Source organism: Callionymus lyra, chromosome 7, assembly GCF_982586985.1.
Source record: "Callionymus lyra chromosome 7, fCalLyr1.hap1.1, whole genome shotgun sequence".
In the NCBI taxonomy this organism is placed as follows: Eukaryota; Metazoa; Chordata; class Actinopteri; order Syngnathiformes; family Callionymidae; genus Callionymus; species Callionymus lyra.
The window spans coordinates 7,273,089-7,298,136 of NC_141824.1; the positions used below are offsets into that span (position 1 = coordinate 7,273,089).

General features: G+C 36.1%; 3 protein-coding genes across 3 annotated transcripts; 2 read left to right on the forward strand and 1 right to left on the reverse strand.

Moving 5' to 3' along the window:
* The first annotated feature begins 310 nt into the window (after nt 1-310).
* Nucleotides 311-13,147, forward strand: tmem25 (transmembrane protein 25). Its single transcript, XM_087795765.1, has 9 exons — nt 311-456; nt 1,864-1,972; nt 2,972-3,319; nt 5,346-5,636; nt 7,427-7,558; nt 9,390-9,423; nt 10,876-10,976; nt 12,687-12,782; nt 12,921-13,147. Exons 2-9 carry the CDS (start codon nt 1,879-1,881, stop codon nt 12,992-12,994), a joined length of 1,170 nt encoding a protein of 389 aa, XP_087651891.1. The 5' UTR covers nt 311-456; nt 1,864-1,878; the 3' UTR covers nt 12,995-13,147.
* Nucleotides 13,148-14,569: 1,422 nt separating this feature from the next.
* LOC148074976 (T-cell surface glycoprotein CD3 delta chain) lies at nt 14,570-16,944 on the forward strand. Its single transcript, XM_087795774.1, has 5 exons — nt 14,570-14,662; nt 14,732-14,941; nt 15,594-15,704; nt 16,563-16,612; nt 16,686-16,944. Exons 1-5 carry the CDS (start codon nt 14,614-14,616, stop codon nt 16,749-16,751), a joined length of 486 nt encoding a protein of 161 aa, XP_087651900.1. The 5' UTR covers nt 14,570-14,613; the 3' UTR covers nt 16,752-16,944.
* A 916-nt stretch (nt 16,945-17,860) lies between these two features.
* LOC148074977 (T-cell surface glycoprotein CD3 epsilon chain-like) lies at nt 17,861-24,960 on the reverse strand. The gene is made up of 5 exons (XM_087795485.1): nt 24,753-24,960; nt 24,477-24,659; nt 23,030-23,152; nt 22,840-22,892; nt 17,861-19,422 (listed from the first exon to the last, which is right to left on the reverse strand). Exons 1-5 carry the CDS (start codon nt 24,826-24,828, stop codon nt 19,369-19,371), a joined length of 489 nt encoding a protein of 162 aa, XP_087651611.1. The 5' UTR covers nt 24,829-24,960; the 3' UTR covers nt 17,861-19,368.
* Nucleotides 24,961-25,048: the final 88 nt, after the last annotated feature.

A 25,048-nucleotide genomic window follows, 5' to 3' on the forward strand; every position in this document is an offset into this window, starting at 1 on the left:
CAGAATAATCGAGCTCAGAAAAGTCACATCTCCTGGTTTTGTGTAAAACACGTCTGCACTGAGATGATGCGATGCATTCAATGACTCCAGTGAATCCCCCTTTCACTTGACATTTCTTCTCCAGAGAATCCTCCTCCTCCTCCTCTCAGCCACCTCTCCTCGCATCCCACCCCCCCATCCTCATCCTCAGACCTGGAGTCAGCGTGACTGCCTACGTCATCAGATCTCCATCCCTGCCAGCGAGTGGATGCTGCCATCGGAGCTGCTGTGCCCTGCAGAGTGAACACATGCGTGTGTGAGTGGACGCAGATGGGAGAGTCTCTGAGTCAGGAGAAGAGGCTGTTTCCCATCTCTGTGCTGGTCCCATCTTCATCATCATCACTATCATCATCATCATCATCTTCATCTCCTCTCTGCTGCCATGGAGGCTGCATCACAGCACAGTCCACTGCTCAGGTACTGTGTGTGTGTGTGTGTGTGTGTGTGTGTGTGTGTGTGTGTGTGTGTGTGTGTGTGTGTGTGTGTGTGTGTGTGTGTGTGTGTGTGTGTGTGTGTGTGTGTGTGTGTGTGTGTGTGTGTGTGTGTGTGTGTGTGTGTGTGTGTGTGTGTGTGTGTGTGTGTGTTGTATCACATTACTGTCAGTGGAGTCTTAAGCAAGAGGCCCTTCTAAGATGTGAAGTCTATTAATAATGTTCGTTCTGCCTGCAAGAGAGAGAGAGAGAGAGACACACAAATGAAAGTCAGAGGCTTTTTTCTTTTCTTTTTTTGTTGAAAGGATGTTAAAAACTCTGACACCGGATCTCGCTGCTCTTTGTTGTCGTCACGCGTTGAGTTGTCGTTTCCTCTTGGTGACCTCAAGTGTAGAAGATCAGCTTTTTAAAAAAAATCCATTTACATTTTGCAAACTTAATTATAATAACTACAATCTTTAACCACTTCTCACATGAACACTACTTAATATTCTTCTTTATTTTTCTCATTTTAGCTGCTAAATTATTTTCTATTTTTTTCAATTCATCTAAATATAAATATATAATTTATTATCAATTATTAGAGCAAAAATCTGTAGCCATTTCTGACTTAAACCCTACTTAATAATTGAATTAATTTTATTACTGACATTTTTTCTCATAAAAACGAGGAATTTAAGTGTTTTGAGAAATAGATAACACTTGAAAACATTTATTTTCAAGATTCTCTTTCAATATTCAACAGCATTTAATGTATTTAAATTAAAAAAAAACATATTCATTTTCATGTATGGCTTTTAAAACTCTATTTTACTTAAAGTTCTACCTAACCTAACCAATAGTTGTTTAAGGTTTATATTTCAATAATGTTTGTATTAAACAAAATCCATTTATTTAGTATTCTTATTATTTTGTTCATTTTTTATGTTGAAATTAAACTTCCGGCCACTAGATGGCAGCAGTCACTAGGTCCTCTTCAGCGATCGGAGAGATAAATCCCGACGATGACTGAGGACGAGAGGATACACTGACTCCAGCAGCTTTTAAAGCTGATGTTTGGACATATTTTGGATTGAAAACAAATTAATAGTTTTGAAAGACCTGCTTTTTTATGTCACCTAAAGAAATCGTGTCTTTGTAGTAGTCAGAAGGGAGCATTGTGGTCTATATGTAAAAGTGTGTAGATGGACTTAATTCAGGACTTTTATGTTTTTATATTTTATATGTTTTGAGTTTCAGGAGCAATAAAAGTAATGTTGACGTTTGTGTCACATGTCAGTGGTTAGAAAGGATCGTGTGGCTCGGGGGCCACTAATTGACTGCGACAATTATCTTATAAATAAAAAAAATATTTAAAAAAAAATGACAATACGAATATCTTCTCTTCCTGCAGGTAGACTTCTGTCTGATGTGCTGGACAACGATGGCGCGTCCAGGTGTGAGGAGATGGATCTCAGGATCTGTTGTCGTGTTTCTACAAACACTTACCCTGTCCTGGACAGGTAATGTAGCCCCGCCCCCTTTTTTAGTATTTCCCTTTACTCTTTCTTTTTTACTCATTATTTTCCTTTTTCTTACCCCATTACATTTGTTTTGCTTTTATCTTTTCCTCTTTCTTCTTTCTCATTTTGATTATTTTCTTTTTCTCTTTTTTGTTTTTCTCTATTAATTCATCTTCCTCTTCTATTTTTTTTATTTTTCATTCTCTTTATTTCATTATTATATTTTATTATTTTTTCTCTTTTTTTTCTATTTTAATCCATATTTCTCTTCTGTTTTATTTTTTCATTCTTTTTTTTTTTTTTTTACTTTTTCTTCTTTCACATTTTGTTCTCTCTTTTTATTATTTCTATTATTATTTTTCATTATTATTTCTATTTTATTTAATTTTATTATTTTGATTTTTCATTCTCTTTTTTCCTTTCCTTCTGTCTCCTTTTCTTCTCTTTTTTATGATTTTGTTTATTATATTTGATTTTTTTGGTTTTTCTCTTTTTTCTCATTTGATTATTTTCTTTTTCTCTTTTTTTCTATTTTAATTGATCTTTCTCTTGTATTTTATTTTTTTCATTTTTCATTCTCTTTTTTCCTTTTTCTTCTTTCTCCTTTTCTTCTCTCTTTTTATTATTTGTATTATTATATTTCATTATTTTTTTCTCTTTGTTTTTTCTCTTTTAATTCATCTTTCTATTTTATTTCATTGTATTATTTTCATTTTTCATTCTCTTTTTTCCTTTTTCTTCTTTCTCCTTTTCTTCTCTCTTTCAATTATTTGTATTATTATATTTCATAATTTTTTCTCTTTGTTTTTTCTCTTTTAATTAATTTTTCTCTTCTATTTTTTCGTTCTCCTTTTTCTTCCCTTTTCCTCGTCTTTTTCTTACTTTTTTTTCCTTTTCCTTTTTATTGTTTACTACTGCTTTTAGTTATTATATTGTATTTAATTCAACATCCAGAGCATGTAGTTCTCTGTGGAGCATCATTTAAAAGTGTCTCCACAGGAGCGACAGAGCAGGAGCCCACCATTGACGGACAGCACCAGGCCCTGGTGACCCTGCAGGAGAACAGGACTCACGCCTTCATCTGTCAATCAGACGGCTGGGACCCCAGAGCTCCGCCCCTGCTGAGCTGGTACCTGAACGGGGAGCAGCAGAGGGACCCGGCTCCGAACACCGGTCGACTGGTGACGAAGGCGTCGAGGGAGGACTCGTGGGTCGTGGACCGAGGGTCTCATCACAACAGTACCTTCTCTCTACTGGCCCGGAAGTGGGACCGAGAGCTGGTGTGTGTCGCGTCCAACCCTCGGTCCGGAGAGACTTACAACGCCACTGTCACGCTCAACGTCCAGTGTGAGTGACCATTATATCCTGGTACTGTAGTAACAAGTATATATATGTGTAGTATTGTCCAGTACTTGACTCTGGTGTTGTGATAGTGTAGTAACAAGTATATATATGTGTAGTATTGTCCAGTACTTGACTCTGGTGTTGTGATAGTGTAGTAACAAGTATATATATGTGTAGTATTGTCCAGTACTTGACTCTGGTGTTGTGATAGTGTATTAACAAATATATATGTGTAGTATTGTCCAGTACTTAACTCTGTTGTTGTGATAGTGTAGTAACAAGTATATATGTGTAGTATTGTCCAGTACTTGACTCTGTTGTTGTGATAGTGTAGTAACAAGTATATATGTGTAGTATTGTCCAGTACTTGACTCTGGTGTTGTGATAGTGTAGTAACAAGTATATATGTGTAGTATTGTCCAGTACTTGACTCTGGTGTTGTGATAGTGTATTAACAAATATATATGTGTAGTATTGTCCAGTACTTAACTCTGGTGTTGTGATAGTGTAGTAACAAGTATATATGTGTAGTATTGTCCAGTACTTGACTCTGGTGTTGTGATAGTGTATTAATAAATATATATGTGTTGTATTGTCCAGTACTTAACTCTGGTGTTGTGATAGTGTAGTAACCAGTATATATGTGTAGTATTGTCCAGTACTTAACTCTGGTGTTGTGATAGTGTAGTAACAAGTATATATGTGTAGTATTGTCCAGTACTTGACTCTGGTGTTGTGATAGTGTAGTAACAAGGATATATGTGTAGTATTGTCCAGTACTTGACTCTGGTGTTGTGATAGTGTAGTAACAAGTATATACGTGTAGTATTGTCCAGTACTTGACTCTGGTGTAGTGATAGTGTAGTAACAAGTATATATATGTGTAGTAGTGTCCAGTACTTGACTCTAATGTTGTGATAGTGTAGTAACAAGAATATATGTGTAGTATTGTCCAGTACTTAACTCTGGTGTTGTGATAGTGTAGTAACAAGTATATATGTGTTGTATTGTCCAGTACTTGACTCTGGTGTTGTGATAGTGTATTAACAAATATATATGTGTAGTATTGTCCAGTACTTAACTCTGGTGTTGTGATAGTGTAGTAACCAGTATATATGTGTAGTATTGTCCAGTACTTCACTCTGGTGTTGTGATAGTGTAGTAACAAGTATATATGTGTAGTATTGTCCAGTACTTGACTCTGGTGTTGTGATAGTGTAGTAACAAGGATATATGTGTAGTATTGTCCAGTACTTGACTCTGGTGTTGTGATAGTGTAGTAACAAGTATATACGTGTAGTATTGTCCAGTACTTGACTCTGGTGTAGTGATAGTGTAGTAACAAGTATATACGTGTAGTAGTGTCCAGTACTTGACTCTAATGTTGTGATAGTGTAGTAACAAGAATATATGTGTAGTATTGTCCAGTACTTGCCTCTGGTGTTGTAGTATTTACAGACCACATGACTCTTGACGAAGTCGTAACTACGTTTGTTTGTTTTCAAACCAAAATATGTCCAAACGTCAGCTTTAAAAGCTGCTGGAGCCACTGTATCCTCTCGTCCTCAGTCCTCACATATATACATACATGTCGTTGATATTGTATTGTGAAAAAAATTGTGATATTTAAGTGTATCCATATTTTCTTAAACTCCTAGTTTTGACACTGTATCCTCTTGTGCTCAGTCAATGTCGGGATCTTGAGGGATTTCATTATCTGTGGAGGACATAATGACTGCTTCCATCAAGCGGCCGGAAATGTTATTGCAACACAAAAATAAACAAATGTGTAAATATATTCATATTAATTGTTAAATAAATAAAATATATATATTTTTAATTGTATAAAGTCTGAGTGAAAAATATAAACTTATAAAACAACAATGAAATATAATCCTCAAAAAACTAAATAAAATATATAACATGATAATAATCAATTCAGTGCTGTTGAATATCAATGAAATGAAATTGCGATATTTAATGGAATAAGTTCTTAGACTACTATGAACCCATCGCCTTCTTCTTCCAGTCCAGCCAGAGATCCTCCGAGTCAACGCCCTCTACGGCGAGACCTCCGACCCGGGTCTCTCCCTGGTCCTCTTCGCCTTGGTCCGGTCCAACCCGCCGGCCACCGTCACCTTCGTGGACCAGTCGGGTCGGCTGGTGGCCAACACCTCCGACTTCCTGGTGGTGGACTCGCGCAGCTATCCCCGGACGACCAATCACACGCTGAGGGTGGCGCTCAGTAGCCTATCAGGGAACGTCTCGCTCAACGCCAGCAACAGCGTGGGAGCCGTGCAGAGCAACCTGACGCTGGCGGGTGAGCCGGACCAGAACAAATATTGTTGCGTATAATTTCAAAACTGTTTCCGGCATTTGATTGAATTTAGGTGAGAGCGCTCAGTAGGCGAAGAAGAGTTGCATGCAGATCACAGATATACCTCCTCGGTGGTAATTAGGTTCAGGAAAGTAAAATAATATATAAAATACCAACTACTGTTTAGTGCTATCAAGAGATTAAAAGGTGGATTTATAGAGAGATTCATAAATAATAATCTATGATTAATTAATCGAATTAATCGCACTTTTAATCTCACGTAAATATTTTCTCACCATAGACTCAAACTGATTATTAGTTCGGTGTCGCGTTTTTACTCTGTTTTTATTTTGTCATGTTTTCCATTTTATTGGAATAAGGGCAGTTTTTTTATGAGTTATTGTATAATGTCACTCTCATCAGCAGACGATTAATCGAATTAATCGTGTTTTTAATCTCACGTAAACATTTTCTCACCAAAGACTCAAACTAATTATTAGTTCAGTGACGCGTTTTTACTCTGTTTTTATTTTGTCATGTATTCCATTTTATTGGAATAAGGTCAGAATATTATGAGTTATTGTATAATGTCACTCTCATCAGCAGACGATTAATCAAATTAATCGTGTTTTTAATCTCACGTAAACATTTTCTCACCATAGACTCAAACTAATTATTAGTTCAGTGACGCGTTTTTACTCTGTTTTATTTTGTCATGTTTTCCATTTTATTGGAATAAGGTCAGAATATTATGAGCTATCGTATAATGTCACGCTCATCAGCAGGCGATTAATCGAATTAATCGTGTTTTTAATCTCACGTAAATATTTTCTCACCATAGACTTAAACTCATTATTAGTTCAGTGATATGTTTTGTTTTTACCCTGTTTTTATTTTGTCATGTTTTCCATTTTATTGGAATGAGTTTAGAATACTATAAGCTATCGTATAATGTCGCCCTCATCCGCGGACGATTAATCAAATTAATCGTCTTTTTAATCTCACTTAAATATTTTCTCACCATAGACTCAAACTGATTATTAGTTCAGTGATGCGTTTTTACTCTGTTTTTATTTTGTCATGTTTTCCATTTTATTGGAATGAGGTCAGAATATTATGAGCTATCGTATAATGTCACCCTCATCAGCAGACGATTAATCGAATTAATCGTGTTTTTAATCTCACTTAAATATTTTCTCACTATAGACTTAAACTCATTATTAGTTCAGTGATATGTTTTTACTCTGTTTTTATTTGGTCATTTTTTTCATTTTATTGGAATAAGGTCAGAATATTATGAGCTATCGTATAATGTCACCCTCATCAGCAGACGATTAATCGAATTAATCGTGTTTTTAATCTCACATAAAAATAGCGGAAAATCCCAAGTATTTTAGATTAGAAAAGTGTCTTCATGAAGTAATCAATCATTTTGAACAGATGCAGTTTATTGATTTACCTCCTGTTATATTTGAGACTCATCTGAATATTGTTGTTTTGTGTCAATCAGCAGGTGTAAATAAAGTTCTGTCAAAACATTAAACAACAACAAATGTCAACTTTAGAACCTTTTTATTTCTGCAGGTTTTTCCCTGATTTTCTGAGACTCCTGTGTTTGTCTTATGTTGTCTTGATCTTTTAAAGTATGTATGTTTAACTGTGTATTGTTTTTGATCGTTAAAGATCTTTGTGACCCTCGTCTGGAAAGATCTTTACAAATAAACTTTACTTATTAACTCACTCACTTACATCGTGTCAGCCAAACATCTGAAGGTCTGACTTGTGGTCCTCAGAGTTCCTTCAGTCGCGGGTGGAGGTTCCGATGCTGGGGATCGTGACGGGAGGCGCGATGGCCTTCGTCGTCGTCCTCATCCTCAGCCTGATCGTTCTGTGTCTGATGCAGAAGAACAAGAGCAAGACGTTCGGTGAGTGTCGTGTGTGTGTGTGTGGAAGTGTGTGTGTGGAAGTGTGTGGAGGTGTGTGTGTGTGTGTGGAAGTGTGTGTGTGGAAGTGTGTGTGTGTGTGTGGAAGTGTGTGGAGGTGTGTGTGTGTGTGTGGAAGTGTGTGTGTGTGTGGAAGTGTGTGTGTGGAAGTGTGTGGAGGTGTGTGTGTGTGTGGAAGTGTGTGTGTGTGTGGAAGTGTATGTGTGTGTGGAAGTGTATGTGTGTGTGGAAGTGTATGTGTGTGTGGAAGTGTGTGTGTGTGTGGAAGTGTGTGTGTGTGGAAGTGTGTGTGTGTGTAGAAGTGTGTGTGTGTGTGGAAGTGTGTGTGGAAGTGTATGTGTGTGTGGAAGTGTGTGTGTGTGTGGAAGTGTATGTGTGTGTGGAAGTGTATGTGTGTGGTGTGGAAGTATGTGTGTGTGTGGAAGTGTATGTGTGTGTGGAAGTGTGTGTGTGTGTGGAAGTGTGTGTGTGTGTGGAAGTGTATGTGTGTGTGGAAGTGTGTGTGTGTGTGGAAGTGTATGTGTGTGTGGAAGTGTGTGTGTGTGTTGAAGTGTGTTTGTGTGTGTGGAAGTGTATGTGTGTGTGGAAGTGTATGTGTGTGTGGAAGTGTGTGTGTGTGTGGAAGAGTATGTGTGTGAGTATGTGTGTGTGGAAGTGTATGTTTGTGTAGAAGTGTATGTGTGTGGAAGTGTATGTGTGTGTGGAAGTGTATGTGTGTGTGGAAGTGTATGTGTGTGTGGAAGTGTGTGTGTGTGGAAGTGTATGTGTGTGTGTGGAAGTGTGTGTGTGTGTGGAAGTGTGTGTGTGTGTGTAAGTGTGTGTAAGTGTGTCAGTGTCGTCACAATAGTGAAGGATTTCACATTTGAAATGTAGAAACTTGTTTTATTAAAATGGTTTTCAATTTCATTTCTTCATTGAAAGGTCAAACATTTGTATTTCCTTTGAGATTCAATATAAAATAAACTGCTATTTTTTTGTTATTGAATTATTTACAAAAAACTAAACAACTGATTTAATATTTTAGTATAGAAATTATTGTCGACACATAAATATGAAGAAAATAAATCGTACAAATGTCTTGTTATTTTAATAAATATAATTGTAATGCTTATTATCTCTGTATAACTGTTATTATATGTATATATATATTTCTTTTAATAATTAATAATAAATGAAACCTTCATTACATGAGAATAAACACCATCTTGCTCTGACCTCTGTGACCTTAAGGTCATGGATGTTGAACTTTATTCTACTTTTTTGTCAACGGTTAATAATGGTTCATGTTTATATTTTAAAAGGGACATATAATTTATTAATATAATAAGATATAATAAAACTTAATATTCCCATTTTATTTCTTTTGTCAAAAGTATCCCACGGACCTACAGCGTAGCCTCCATTATTATTTATTTATTATTATTTACTTCTATTAAACAATTTTGCTGATGCTGTTGTTTCTTAAAACCCCACAATAAATATTAATAAGAAACTGTAGATGCTTGATTGAAGTTCCTTATTTAACTGAACATAAACTGAATTATGTATAAAATAATATATATATATTTTTTTAGTTCAGTGATACAAAAAAAACAACTGAAAAACGAATTCAAAATGAATCTATACAGTTTTCCTTTTTTTTTAATTATTCAAAAAATAATTAAATTCTTAGAAATAAAGAAATAATAAGGTTTTTAACATTTGAAATGTTGAAATTCAACCCTTAAATATTCCGATTTCTCTGATAAACTATCAAATCTGTGCAGCTTCTAAATGTCATACTTTTAAGAGTGACATTGTTTTTGTGTCTTAGATGAACCAGTGGAGATTCTGATGACCAGGAAAAGGTGAGAAGATGTTGAATCAAGTGTCTGGAAGTAAAACAGGAGAAGCTCATCTCACAGAAACATACAATAGTGTCGACTCGGCAATTATCTGGTTCCTGACATTGACTTAAACACGTTTTAAACTCTGAAGATCTCGACTATCAAGGCACAAAAACTTGTTTTTCAAATGACCAAAAACACATGTTGTCACTTTAGTCTCATAGACATCATTTCAGTGATGATTTCATTGACATGAGTTCAGTACTTTTCAAGGAGCCACACTTGTACACAGTGAAGTGCCAGAAATGGAACAAAAAGTACAAAATAAATGAATAAAATGGAGCCAAATATGCATAAATACATTCCTTTTTTTTAACATATTTTATTGTATTTTTTGTATCTTTTAACTTTACAATCTGATATTCAAGCAACAATATATTCTTTATTCTCTTAAATCTTTTTGAAGGACAATAGATACTCATAGAAACGAGGGAGTGGAAACACTAAAGTCATATTTAGAATGAATAATATACATAAATACAATATAAAAATCCTTAGTTTCTATGTGAACTTGGAGCTCGTGAGGGTCTATAAATAACACAATCACATACAGTAGTACATTTGTAAATACAATTATAATTTTTGTGTCCGATTGTGTTAAACGCTTCATTTTAAATAAACATTTTTGTAAAAAAGGTATTAAAAAAATGATTCATGCGTATGGGATAAGAATTTAAGTATAAACTGGAATTAGAAATATAAAGGTTGGATATAAAAACGTATTAAAGTTAAACCACAAAGTAATGCGTAAATAAATAAAAATTAAAAAGTCAAATCTTTTTCATGATGTTTTTCTGTCATTTAGCTGCTCTTTTTATTTTACGTCAACTTATACTTTTATTATTTTTCAGCCGATTTCTTTTTCAAGTTTCTGTTTCAAGGCCAGACATAAGCAGCCCAAGAAATATTATAAAAATAAATAAAATAAATATAAAAATGATCTCTGTATTAGATAAGAAATAAAGATTTCACATAATAAATAGAAAAAATCCAAATTATTACTTTATTCTTAATTATGTTTTTTTTTGTCTTAATCCTCTTCCGTAGAAAAATAATTATAATATAACCGAGGAAGTCTTTTATGGTGTTTTAGCGACACACGATGGTGAAAATGAGAACTGCATTAATTACCAAAAAATATAAAAACATTAATGTAAGTAATTTATATTTGTAGAGAGATTTTCCAGACCAGGGTCACATTAATGTGCTTTTATAACCATTTACCAAATATTTAACTCAAGGGATCAATAAAGTTTTACCTTACCTTACCTTAGCTGATCGAACAAGCCGCTCACATGATGATGATCATCATCATCGCCACGGCAACACTAGTGAGCGGATGAAAGTGATTCTCTCATGAATACTTGATGTCGCTCCACGTTAGAAACAAGATGTTTGATCTGATCTCACCAGTGACTCTACCAACCTGAGGAGAGAGAAGACTCGCCTCCCCCGAGAGAACATGTCTCTGCCGGCCAACATGAAGCTCCACGACCTCGGCACCTTGAGGAGAGGTGAGACCTGGACCTGTCCATATGTATCTCAACAGAAGTTTATCGACGTTTTGATTGTTAACGATAACAAGAAGATGATAATAAACACCTTCTTGGTGTTTATTCTCATCTTCAAGGCTGAAAGATTTAAGTGAAAAAAATCAGATATTAGGGAAAAGTTCACGTAATATTTACTTTTTAAAAAAAATATTTTTATGGAATCTCACAGAGTACATCAAAATACTTCAATGAACGTTCTTTGTTTATCGAGTTATATTGAGTTAAACTTTGCAAATACAGACGACAAAGATGATGCTTTTGTTTTTCTAAATACCTCAGTTTATTTTTATTTGTCTTGGATTGACCTCCATTATTTAACTGAACAAAAATATGAATGAATTTTGCAAAAAATAAAAGATTAATTGATTAAAACAAAAGCAATTTAATTTAATTATTCATTAAAAACGAGTTAAAACTTCCTAAATATAAAACTGTTAATCCAATCAATTAAAAGAAAAGAAACAAAGCATTTAAAAAACAGAAATCAAAGTTACACTTTTTATTTAATTTATTTTATTATTAACCTGCAAACATCAACATAATTCATTCAATTTTTTGTTGAAATTAAACTTCCACTCCACTATATGGAGCTTTCATGTCCTGCGCAGCTAAAGAAACAATGAAATCTCGGCCTTGACTGAGGACAAGAGGATACAGTGGAATCCAGCATTTCTTTTAAGGCTGCTGTTTGAACATGTTTTGGTTTGAAAACAAAAGAATGCAGTTATGACTTCGTCAAGAGTCATGTGGTCTGTAAATACTACAACACCAGAGTCAAGTACTGGACAATACTACACATATATACTTGTTACTACACTATCACAACACCAGAGTCAAGTACTGGACAATACTACACATATATACTTGTTACTACACTATCACAACACCAGAGTCAAGTACTGGACAATACTAAACATATATACTTGTTACTACACTATCACAACACCAGAGTCAAGTACTGGACAATACTAAACATATATACTTGTTACTACACTATCACAACACCAGAGTCAAGTACTGGACAATACTACACATATATACTTGTTACTACACTATCACAACACCAGAGTCAAGTACTGGACAATACTAAACATATATACTTGTTACTACACTATCACAACACCAGAGTCAAGTACTGGACAATACTAAACATATATACTTGTTACTACACTATCACAACACCAGAGTCAAGTACTGGACAATACTACACATATATACTTGTTACTACACTATCACAACACCAGAGTCAAGTACTCGACAATACTTCACATATGTACTTGTTACTACACTATCACAACACCAGAGTCAAGTACTCGACAATACTACACATATATCCTTGTTACTATATATCGTATCGTTGACCCTGTATCCTGATACGTATAGTGTCGCCAGATGCTAATGCTAATGCGACGGTTTACAATTTTTTGCTAAACGTGTTGTCGAGACTTGTAGCCGTCTTGTAGCTCCGCTGCAGTAACACTATAGAACCACTAAGGGATTCTATCTCCATTCAAACACCTACTTAATCCCATAAGAGCAAAGCCCTTCCAGTAGTTATCAGTCAAATTGTATCGTCTCCTTTCCCACGTCACACTCATCGGTCAAAAGCTAAAACAAACAGCTTAAAAATCTGTCACTCGTTGAACTCTGAAATGTGTTTTTGATTTTCAGCTCGAGAAGCTGCTCAGCACAACGTGGTCGGAGAGAAGAAGAAGAGGAAGAAGGAGGAGGAGGACGAGGATCTGTCGTTAGCCTACGCTGCCAGAGGTCAGGAGAATCCTCTGGACACCTTCAACGTTCATGCTGGACTCGTGAGCCACGAGCTGTGAGTCACGCACTCGTCTTCCCTCCCGTCGTTTCACTTCTTCTTCTCTTCTTCTTCTTCTTCTTCTCTCTGGTCTGCAGGTTTCGCCAGATACCCCATGGTGGGCTACATCTACAAGGTGAGCAGCACCAGCAGCGAGGAGATCTGGCTCTGAACCCCAGACCCCGTCTGCATGCACAACGACGCCTCGGTCGCTCTGAACGGAAGCAACAAAAACTTTAACAAGTTTGATTTTGCATCAGTCGTTACAAATGTTATATTTTTTTGCATCCGGTCCTTCCAGGCCTGACGTCAAATCTACTTCATGTATAACTCATCAAATGGATTGAATGTATTCTCATGAAATATCTTGCACAAAATAATGTAAAAAACATGTATAATGTGTATAAAAGAATGTGTAATTAAACGTGTTGTTGAATTTCATCTCTTCACCTGTTATTCTCCAGTTCTACACCAGAGGGCGCCAGCAAAAGAGAGCTCGTTGTCAGGGCGTGTGCGTGTGTGTGTGTGCAGGTGTGTGTGCTTGTGGGTCACGAGGTTATGCGGTATTCTTTATGTTTCACACCGGAAAAAGTGATGCATTCTGGGAGCATCCTGCTTATTTCTTCTCATCACATGCTATATGTGAGTCTGACACAAATACAAACACCTGAAAAATACTACACATATATACTTTTTACTACACTATCACAACACCAGAGTCAAGTACTGGACAATACTACACATATATACTTGTTACTACACTATCACAACACCAGAGTCAAGTACTGGACAATACTACACATATATACTTGTTACTACACTATCACAACACCAGAGTCAAGTACTGGACAATACTACACATATATACTTGTTACTACACTATCACAACACCAGAGTCAAGTACTGGACAATACTACACATATATACTTGTTACTACACTATCACAACACCAGAGTCAAGTACTGGACAATACTACACATATATACTTGTTACTACACTATCACAACACCAGAGTCAAGTACTGGACAATACTACACATATATACTTGTTACTACACTATCACAACACCAGAGTCAAGTACTGGACAATACTACACATATATCCTTGTTACTACACTATCGCTATATATCGTATTGTTGCACCTGTATTATGATGATCACCAGATGCTTATGCTATGGTAAGTAATACTTTTAATAGCGCTATTCAACCACTAGAGGGATCTGTCTTTATTTAAACACCTACTGATCCCACTAACAGCAAAGCCCTTCCAGTAGTAATCCAACAAAATCAAGATATATCGTATCATATTGCATGATTCTTGACAAAACACCAAATACATACCTAATATGTGTGTATTTTTTCTCCTGAGTCAGCAAATTGCAAGTTGAGTGATAAATCTTCAAGAAAAACTTTTCATTTTGGTAAAAAATATTGTGTATAATTTACCCTGACCATATATTAACTCCTACTTCTTAAATTACATCTTTTTTAAGACAACCTGATGACAAAAAATAAATGAATCAGTTTTTAGGATTTGGTCGACACTTTGTGGTTTTTATTTGACTTTTGGATTTTTACGAACTTTTTACGAGGGATTTTGACACAAAAGCAAACCATCAATTTCAGCGTCGGCGTTCTCGCGTCCATCCTCCTCCTGACACCATCTGTCGCGAAGAGTGACGCTCACGTGTCTTCTTCGTTCTACTTCCTGTGCGCCGCGAGTGAAGTGACAGGAAGTGGCTCGCAGGTTCACTTCCTGTCGGCGCCAGTCGTCGGCAGCCCTCGGAGGAGATGAAGCGTCTTCTTCACGTCTTCCTGCTGCTGCTCTGGAGCCTCGGCGGTGAGTTTTGCGTCTCGAACCAGACGTCGGACGATTAACGACATGAAGTGACCCACCTCGCTGACCCAGGTGTGAAGGCCTCCGAGTCGTTCGACGTGAAGGTGACGGTCGTACCTGGAGGCTACAAGATCGTGTGCGACGGCAACAGGACGTTGATGAATGGTGACAAAGAAGTAGTTAAAGGCCTGCTGGAGTTCAAGGACGAGAACAGTCAAGAATACAAATGTGCTCAGAACGACAAGAGAGGGGATAACACAAAGATCTTTGTCAAGTTCAGGAGTAAGTTTGTTTGTTTTGTTCCTTCAATAGAGTTTATGTTTCTATCATGTTGTGTCTTTTTAAGATTTATAACTAATGTACACTTTTGTCTTTACGTCCCGTGTGTGTTTGTTTGTGTGTGTGCTTGTGTTTATGTGTGTGTCTGCGCTTGTATGCGTGTTTGTGTGTGTATGTGTGTGTGCGCTTGTATGTGTATTTGTGTGGGTGTGCGCGTGTTTGTGTGTGTATGTGTGTGTGCGCTTGTATGCGTATTTGTGTGGGTGTGTGCTTGTTTGTGTGTGTATGTGTGTTTGCTTTTGTATGCGTGTGTGTGCGTTTGTGCTTATGTGTGTGGGTGGGTGCGTGCTTGTGTGGGTGTGCGCGTGTTTGTGTGTGTATGTATGTGTGCGTTTGTATGCGTGTGTGTGTGTTTGTGTACGTGTGTGTGTGTGTGCTTGTGCGTGTGTTTGTGTGGGTGCGTGCGCATGTTTGCCTGTGCGTGTGTGGGTGTTTGTGTGTGTGTGTGTGTATGTGCGTCCTTGTATATGTGGGTGTGTGTGCGTTTGTGTGTGTTTGTGTGCATGGTTGTGCGTGTTTGTGCATGTTTGTGCGTGTGTGCGTTTGTGTGTGTGTTTGTGTGTGTGTGTGTGTGTGTGTGTGTGTGTGTGTCCAGCCTGTGACAACTGTGTGGAACTAGACGTCGCCTCCATCTCAGGTCTGCTCGTTGGAAACCTTGTTGCTACGATCATGATCGGATTCTCTGTTTATCTGGTGGCGTCCAAGGGTTCGTTGTTTTCACTTCCTTTAAAGCCCCAATAAGTAACGTCCTCTGGTGTTACTTCTTTCTTTCTTTCTTTCTTTCCTTCTTTACTATCTTTATTACAGTTTGTTTTCTTACCCTCCATTCATTCATTCTCCTTCCTTCCTTCTTTCCTTCTTTCTTTCTTTCTTTCTTTCTTTCTTTCTTTCTTTCTTTCTTTCTTTCTTTCTTTCTTTCTTTCTTTCTTTCTTTCTTTCTTTCTTTCTTTCTTTCTTTCTTTCTTTCTTTCTTTCTTTCTTTCCTTCTTTCCTTCTTTACTATCTTTATTACAGTTTGTTTTCTTACCCTCCATTCATTCATTCTCCTTCCTTCTTTCTTTCTTTCTTTCTTTCTATCTTTCTTTCTTTCTTTCTTTCTTTCTTTCTTTCTTTCTTTCTTTCTTTCTTTCTTTCTTTCTTTCTTTCTTTCTTTCTTTCTTTCTTTCTTTCTTTCTTTCTTTCCTTCTTTCCTTCTTTATTACAGTTTGTTTTCTTACCCTCCATTCATTCATTCTCTCTCTTTCACGCCTACATCACACTTTTTACAAACGTATTAACCATAATTCTCTCAACTCACTTCCTCCTTCTTTGTTGTTGTTCTTCTTTTTTTCAGTTTTTCTCTCCGCCTTTTTTCTTCCCTGTCTTTCCCAATTTTGTGTTTCTTTCATTCTTTCTTAGTGTATTTCTTTCTCTCTGTCTCTCTCTTTCTTTATTTCTTCCCTTTGCTGTCTTCCTGTCTTCCTTTCTTCCAAAGCTCACTTTAAATGACTAAAAAATAATAAAATAATAAAATAATAAAATTAAGTATTTTTACGATGTTTAAAGTTTTAATTCACCTCCACAGGAGCAGGCGGAGCTGCGACGCCCGGGTCGAGCTCCGAAGGTCATTACCAGGTACGTTGACTCGTGAACAGTTTTTTTTTAAAGTTTTTTTAATCAAATAATTTTCGGAACTTTTCTCCCTCAGAAACTGGTCAAGCGCACCGACACGTACGACAAACCCAAGCGGAGTCGCAAACCTGAAGTCAAATGAAAGACTTGATTACATCTTCTCTCCTTTCTCTTGAAGAGTTTTCTTTCCATTTACTCGTCTTGAATTTCCTTTTCTGTCTTTCGCCAACATTTATTCGTTATCTTTATATTTGAAAACCAACAGGGTGCCAGTATATTTGACTCATGTTGGGATGAAATGAAAATAAAAAACATGATTTGATTAAAACTGTAAATGATGTGTTTGTTTTTGTCTTTTAAAGATTTAGACTAAATCTGCCACAAACTGAATAACACATGAATTCCATCCGTGTGAGTCTTAAGTTGTTTCTTGTATATAAGTAAGAAATTTATATTTATAGAACGCTTTTCCAGACCAGGGTCACAAAGCGCTTAAACAATCAAAACAATACTCAATAAAATATATACTTTAAAAGGTCAAGAATACACCGAGACAAAGAAAAGAGATAGAGTATTAAGGATCAGAGAAATGTGAGTTCTTCTACTAGAGCAGCTCAGAATTCTCACTGAGTTTTGTATGAACTGCAGGCGAAACAGATCCTTCTTGTTTAGACACAAACATAAACTGTTACAATAATCTAAACAAGAATACATATATATATGTTTAATCGAAAACAAAAATACAATCTTAAAATAATGAAATTGAAATCTTTTGGTAACAGAAGATGCATTTAGTTAGAAATCCAAAGTTTACATCGGGATAAATCACACAAAAATTAAAAAGAAAACTAAAGAAATGATGAATTAAAAAAAGTTGCTTTGAGACTTTATCCTTCCAGCTGCTCTTGAAAAATGACTATCGAAACCAAATCGATTTGTTTGCTTCTCTTGAGCGTCAAGTTTTCCGTTCTGTGCTACGATGAGGTGAGCTTGAGTGACAGCTCTGTGGTGAATCAATCGTCTCCTAGCAACGCTCGACAATCACATGAAGTCACGAATGATGAACGTGTTCCGTCGGACTGTGAATATGAATTTGTAACAATTTTACAGGATCAAAATCACTTTTTATTGGAAAAAACATCATATTTCAAGCATTTTTTGTTTACTTTTTTTCACAATACATTAATAAATTCAGTGTAAAATTGAATATGGAAGAAAAAAATCGATGTAAACAAAATTAATTGTCAGAGATTTGTTGTAAAATAAAATCATTGTTAAACCGAATGTATTTCATTGAATTTATTTACATCACATTTGATTTAACTGACTTGTTAACACTAAATAATTTTAAGATTTTTTTTACACATTTTAAATTTTAATTTTAAAAAACAAATTCAAAGTCTGATTTTGATGCTGCAAAAGTTTGGTGATAAACATTGAAATCAAAATTTTTATGTAACACATTTACTTCCATTGGAAAAACACAACTTTATTTTGTACATGTAATAACCTGAATTATTTTGTAAATAGATTCACCTTTTCCGTCTCAATTGATCAACAAATAAAATGACAAAGATTTAATTCTCTCTTCTTGTGTTTACTTTTTAAAAACTTTTTAAAAAATCTGCCTGCACCAGATATTCTTGCGCGACAACTACAGCAGGTTCTTTGTCGCCATAAATTTTGGCATAAATTCAGGAGAACATCTTTGTTGAAGTATAACGTGTTGCGTCGTTTACTACGTTATTAATTAGTCACATGATCACTTTGAGGTTTTCCTTCACTGTGGTTCACTATGACAGGTTTTCGTCTGTGGTTTGTGTCATAAAATATATGGTGTTTGTTTCTAGATACTAGGAAAGCTGTGAGCCTCAGTTGTCGTGTTTTTTTCCGTGAAGAACCGAAATTCTCCAGGTCCTCCGTTTAGGAAACAAATCTCTGCGTGTCAACAAGTGTTTTTGCCACAGTGACAAACGGTATAGTTAGGATAGATGATCGAATCGATATTTGAACGCCGTGTGATCGACCGTCTCCACGGTTACGATCGACCTATCGATGTATACTGTAGTGACATGTTCGATCTGTTGCCAGGTTTAAATCATGTTTTCTGCACTTGATTGAGTTGATATGAATTTGTATCACTTATTTTTTACAGCATCAAATTCAAACTTTGAATTTAAAAAAGCCTCTAATTTCTGTTGTTTTTTTTGCTCATGCATTAAAACATTTAGTGTAAAATCCAATGTGCCAAAAAATGAAACATCTTTTAAATAAATTCAATTTAAAACTAAATCAATGTTACATAAAAATTGAATTTCTTTATGTATATTTTTTTCTATTGAAATTTTACATTAGATTTTTTCCATGGAACTGTTGACACACAGTTGAAAATCAAAAAGACACTATTTCACAACAACCAAACTTTCAGTTACACAAACAAAGGAGACGAGACGTCGCACAAACTCTCTTCCCACACAAAACCTTGAGCACGAGTGACTGCGACAAAGGTTTGTTCAAACCTCACAGAAGCCACTTCCTCTCGAGCGACAGATCATTTCCGAGAACCTCTCGATCCAAATGTTGCGTTTTTCCTTCCATCTCGGACACGATCGGAAATACAAGTTAAAAAGTAACATTTTTACAAACAAATCTGTTCTTAGAATAAACGCTTGTGTCGCTCGTTTCAACATCTTCTTCTTCTTCTCCAGGATCTCGTCGTCCTTTTTTTTTCTCAAGATGATCTTCCTTCCGTCGGTTCCTCAGCCGGTCCTCATAGAGTAGGGGTCGTCGGAGCGAGTGTGAGGAGAAAGACCCTGAAACACATCAGTTGTTCGTTTGTCGTCTGTTTATCTTCACTTTTCTATCTGACGGATGATTCCTTCACCTCTTCCTGCTCTCCCTCCATCATTTATTATGAATCCTTTCTTCATCATTATCTTCTCTTAATCCTTCATCGTCTCCCTGAATTCCATCCCTCTCTCTTTCTCTTCTTCTGTTCTGAATCTTCTGTCTTCATTATAGTTTCCTTTACTACTTGTTCCTCCTTTACCTTGGATTTCATCATTCTTTCCTTCTTTCATTGATTATTCCATTTATGATTTTATTCTAAATCCTAATTAAAATGTCATTAAAAAACTTTTTTTTTACGTAACAAAGTAATAATGAATAATTGGAAGGAGCGAAGGATGGATTAAAGTAGGAAACGTGAGAAAATTGTCAAAGAAAAAAGGGCATAAAAATGAATAAAGAAAGATTAAAAGCAAATGTCGAAGATGCAACTGGAAGAAGGACGAGACGTGAACTGAAGAAGCAACGAAGGTGAAGGTTTGAAAAAATGAAAGAAACAACAGAAGTAGTTTCAAGGTCTTTAAATGTGAGTTTAAAATTTAAAAAGTAATAATATACAGTATAAAATACTAAGAACTAAAACTAACTATCAACTCCATCTTTCCTTTGATCTCATCCTTCAAAGTCACTTCTTTTCACCAGTGATTTTCTCCTGCTCTCAACTACCAAATTACTTTCAATCTTTCTCCGTTGTTTACTTTTTGTTCCTCCTTTCTTTTTCCCTTAGACTTCATCATTCTCTCCTTCTTTCATTGATTATTTCATTGGTTTCTTTCCTTCTTTTGATCCTTCAGCAGTTTCTTTTTCTTCCATCTTCCGTCTTGAATTTTTTATTTCCTTTCATCCTACTTTTGTTTTCGTCTCTAGACAACTTGTTTTATTTCTTTCTCTTATTTGTAAATAGTTACTTTTGTTTTCTCTTTTACCTGGAATTTTTAGTTCACCTAGTATTTTAACTGTCTATGATTCATATCTTTGAGACCTGAAAACTACTTCTGGTATTTCTTTCAGTTTTTCAAAACTTCACCTTCGTTGCGTCTTCAGTTCACGTCTCGTCCTTCTTCCAGTTGCATCTTCCACATTAGCTTTTAGTCCTTCTTTATTCATTTTTATGCCTTTTTTTCTTTAACAATTTTCTCATGTTTCCTACTTTAATCCATCCATTACTTTGTTACGTAAAAAAAAAAGTTTTTTAATACAATTTTAATTAAGATTTAGATTAAAATCGTCAATGGAATAATCAATGAAAGAAGGAGAGAATGATGAAGTCTAAGGTAAAGGAGGGAAAAATAAAGGAGGAACAAATAGTAAACAACGGAGAAAACGATTGAAGGAAACTGTAATAAAGACAGAAGATTCAGAACAGAAGAAGAGAAAGAGAGAGGGATGGAATTCAGGGAGACGATGAAGGATAAAGAGAAGACCACAGAACTTGAGTTTCTTGTGCTTTTAATTAAAATGTATTATTATTATATAATAAAAAACTAACTAATCTATGTATATTTGTCTATGTTTTCAAAACTATATTTCCTTTTATTTTGTTGATTTCCTTCTTCTAACCGTCACATTTCTAACAAAGTATTACAGAAACTTTACATTTATCTCTTGATTTGCTTTTTTCATGTCAACACTTCCTGTTTTTTATTCTGTAGAAAACAGTAGTTGTCAGGACGAGTGTTAATCATGAGTCATGTCTTAAATTGTGACGATGACGCAAGTCGAGACAATCAAACCAGCATTTGTGAGTATATTATTTTCCATACAACAACAAAAACTATTGTACGATAACGAGAATTCTGAGCCACTCTAGTAGAAGAACTCACATTTCTCCGATCCTTAAAACTCTTCACTGGCTTCCAGTTTCTTTCAGGATCATTTTAAAATTCTGGTTCTTACTTTCAGATCTATTCATGGTCAGACCTTCCATCAGTGATCTGATCCAGACTTACACCCCAGCTCGGGCTCTGAGGTCTGTGGATCAGAATCTACTGATGGTTCCTGAACTTCCGGACCAGAGGAGAGAAATCCTTCCAGACTGTTGCTCCTAAGCTTTGGAACCATCTCTGTGTTTGATGATCTACTGACTCCTTTAAGAAACATCTGTGTTTGATGATCTGCTGACTCCTTCAAGAAACATCTGTGTTTGATGATCTACTGACTCCTTCAAGAAACATCTGTGTTTGATGATCTACTGACTCCTTCAAGAAACATCTGTGTTTGATGATCTACTGACTCCTTCAAGAAACATCTGTGTTTGATGATCTACTGACTCCTTCAAGAAACATCTGTGTTTGATGATCTACTGACTCCATCAAGAAACATCTGTGTTTGATGATCTACTGACTCCTTCAAGAAACATCTGTGTTTGATGATCTACTGACTCCTTCAAGAAACATCTGTGTGTGATGATCTACTGACTCCTTCAAGAAACATCTGTGTTTGATGATCTACTGACTCCTTCAAGAAACATCTGTGTGTGATGATCTACTGACTCCTTCAAGAAACATCTGTGTTTGATGATCTACTGACTCCTTCAAGAAACATCTGTGTTTGATGATCTACTGACTCCTTCAAGAAACATCTGTGTTTGATGATCTACTGACTCCTTCAAGAAACATCAGTGTTTGATGATCTACTGACTCCTTCAAGAAACATCTGTGTTTGATGATCTACTGACTCCTTCAAGAAACATCTGTGTTTGATGATCTACTGACTCCTTCAAGAAACATCTGTGTTTGATGATCTACTGACTCCTTCAAGAAACATCTGTGTTTGATGATCTACTGACTCCTTCAAGAAACATCTGTGTTTGATGATCTACTGACTCCTTCAAGAAACATCTGTGTTTGATGATCTACTGACTCCTTCAAGAAACATCTGTGTTTGATGATCTACTGACTCCTTCAAGAAACATCTGTGTTTGATGATCTACTGACTCCTTCAAGAAACATCTCAAGACACTTTTACTAAACCCCTAAACAATAATAATTACTCACTTACTCACTTAACTATGGGTTAACTTGCTATTAATGGAAACATTTGTGTTGACCATGAAAACCTCACGGCAGGATCGATCCAATATATTTATTTCGATTTTTGTCTCTGGTAAAGGTATGTCAATAATAATAATGTCGTTTATCGTTTACATCTCTCTTTTTTTTCTTCCTTTCTTTTCTTTTAATTTGAATAACTTCCATCTATTCGTTAATCTACAAACTATACTTTTGATTTCTTTGGAAAACAACCGTTTGCTTGACATTTATCTCTCAAATATCTTTTTTTTTTACCCTTTCATAACATCCTTGTCTTTATTAAATAAACTTACAATCATTTATTTTGGCAGCATCATCATGATTTTAACTTCTAGAGATTGAAGACTTTACCTCGTACAAAGGCGACGGCGTCGGCCGCACTCGGCCTCCAGAACTGGTCGATTCTTCGTAACGAAACAAAGAAAAATACATGTTATTTCTCGGTTGAATTCAACAAAAAATGTGTTTAGACTCGTTGTGACCAGCGCGCGACAACACATCGCCTCATTTTTTGACTTTTAAAAACCCTTGTTTGACTCACTTTGTGTGCGTTTGCCTCGACCGCATCTGTAGACCACGACCATCAGGACCACGGTGAACAACACGTCCACAACGATGGCGGCGAGAAACGTCAGGCCGTCCAGCTCGAAACAGTTGTCGCAGACTGAGAAGAGGAAGCAGAGGTTTGGATCCTGCAGGCGTGGATACAACTCGCATGTTAACGTGAGAATCGAAAGGAAGTTGATATTTTGTTGAAGAATAGATTTGAAATAAATGATGATTTCGTGTTTTTTTTTATGGTCTTTTAAATGAAAGAGTGTAGAACTGAACATTTACGGCAAAACATCATGATTTGGAAAGTTTGGATTTTCTGCCAATGAGCAGGAATCGTGACTTTTCACCCTCTTCAGTGTGTGTTTGTACAAAACTCTCTTTTCATTGAAATATTGACATCGGAAAATGATCTTAAGCTCCACCAACTTGAAACACTTCTGGAGATCAAATCTTGTTGACCATAACCACACCCACTCTGCCGTGGTTGGTCAAACATGGAGGTTTGTCACCGCACGTCATCAACCCCCGGAAGTCTGCACCTCCAAGGGACTCGTTGTATAAACAAAGCGGGGTGTGATTACAGCTGGCTGGAGGAGAGGAGGAGTGAAGCCATTATTGCATCGTTATGGACTCTCATAACCTCTCGTTCGCCCATATTTCAGAGCAACTTTATAAACTTATAATTGGAAAACTTGGTCAAAATGAGGAAATGACTGCATCTTGAAGAGAAGAACATTTACCACTTTTTTCCCCCTCTAACTGGGGTCTGAAATTTCTTTTGGTCCACATAAAGTGAGTTGGGGGGCGGATTTGGCCCCCGGGCCTGGATTTTGTCCTATAAGTATCAGCTTGAATCATCATATTTTGGACTTTCCCAATGCGTGTGAAAATATATGATTATTGGTCTTTTGCTTCGCTGATAGCTTGAACGCATTATTTGTGTTTATTCATTCTTGGTTTTTATGTGTTTTTTTCAGGGGCACTGATCAAAAAAACAAAACAAAACAAAGTCAAGCTTTTCTTCTAAATATTGCTCAGCGTGGGCAGATCAATAGCAGAGGCCCAGAGACGGAGCCAAGGGGAACGCCGTTGCTCATCCGATGAGCCGAGTGTCATTGTTTCGGAAACAATCGAGGAGGACGTGACAAAAAAACCCAAAAAAACAACGTATGGCGAAGAGAAAGAGTGTAAAGGATGACTTAAGAAATCATTTTATTTACGTGGGTTCAAAGTATGAAAACCTGAAAGATATTTTCTTGTAGCAGATTAAAACGATAATATCAGAAGCAAGTATTATTGCTACGCTAACGATAAAGCTATACGACTATACACTGGTAAAAGTATTTTTTATAAACACATCGAGAAGAATAAATTGAACAAACTCTATGTCGACTAAAAATACAAAAAGCGTGTTAAGAGTAACTTTCACTCACCTTTTCCTTCCACGTAGAAATAATATTTATTGTCACCACTTTGCCATTTGTAAAGACCTCTGTTGGTTTCATCATATTTTAGGGTCATTTCTGTGCCATTTTGTTTTATTTTCCCAGCTTGAAACCAGCTTCCCTTCTTGGGGTATGTCATCTTGAAGGTCTCCCTCCAGAAAGATACATCAGCTTTAAAGAGAAGAACAAGAGAATGGTTGACATCAACTTAATCGTGGATTAAAACAAGTCTAACGGTTATTTATAACAAACACAAATACCGACCTCCATCCACTGCGTTCACCAGGCCGATGTTGAAGATGGTGAAGAAGAGCAAGACGACCCCGGTCTGCCGCCTCATACTCAAGCATGTATCGGTTCCAAGTCAAAGAAGTTTTTGTGTCTCCGAGCGAGAGAAAGAGTTTAGAATACGTTGTGTGTTGAGACGGAGGAAGAAGAAGATCTCAGGTCCATCACACACGTGTGGAACACCTCACAGGAAGTCACAGTTAGACCTCAGACCTGAAACTCAGATGCTTATCGCACACATCTCTCATGGTTTTTTTTTTGAAGAAAATAAA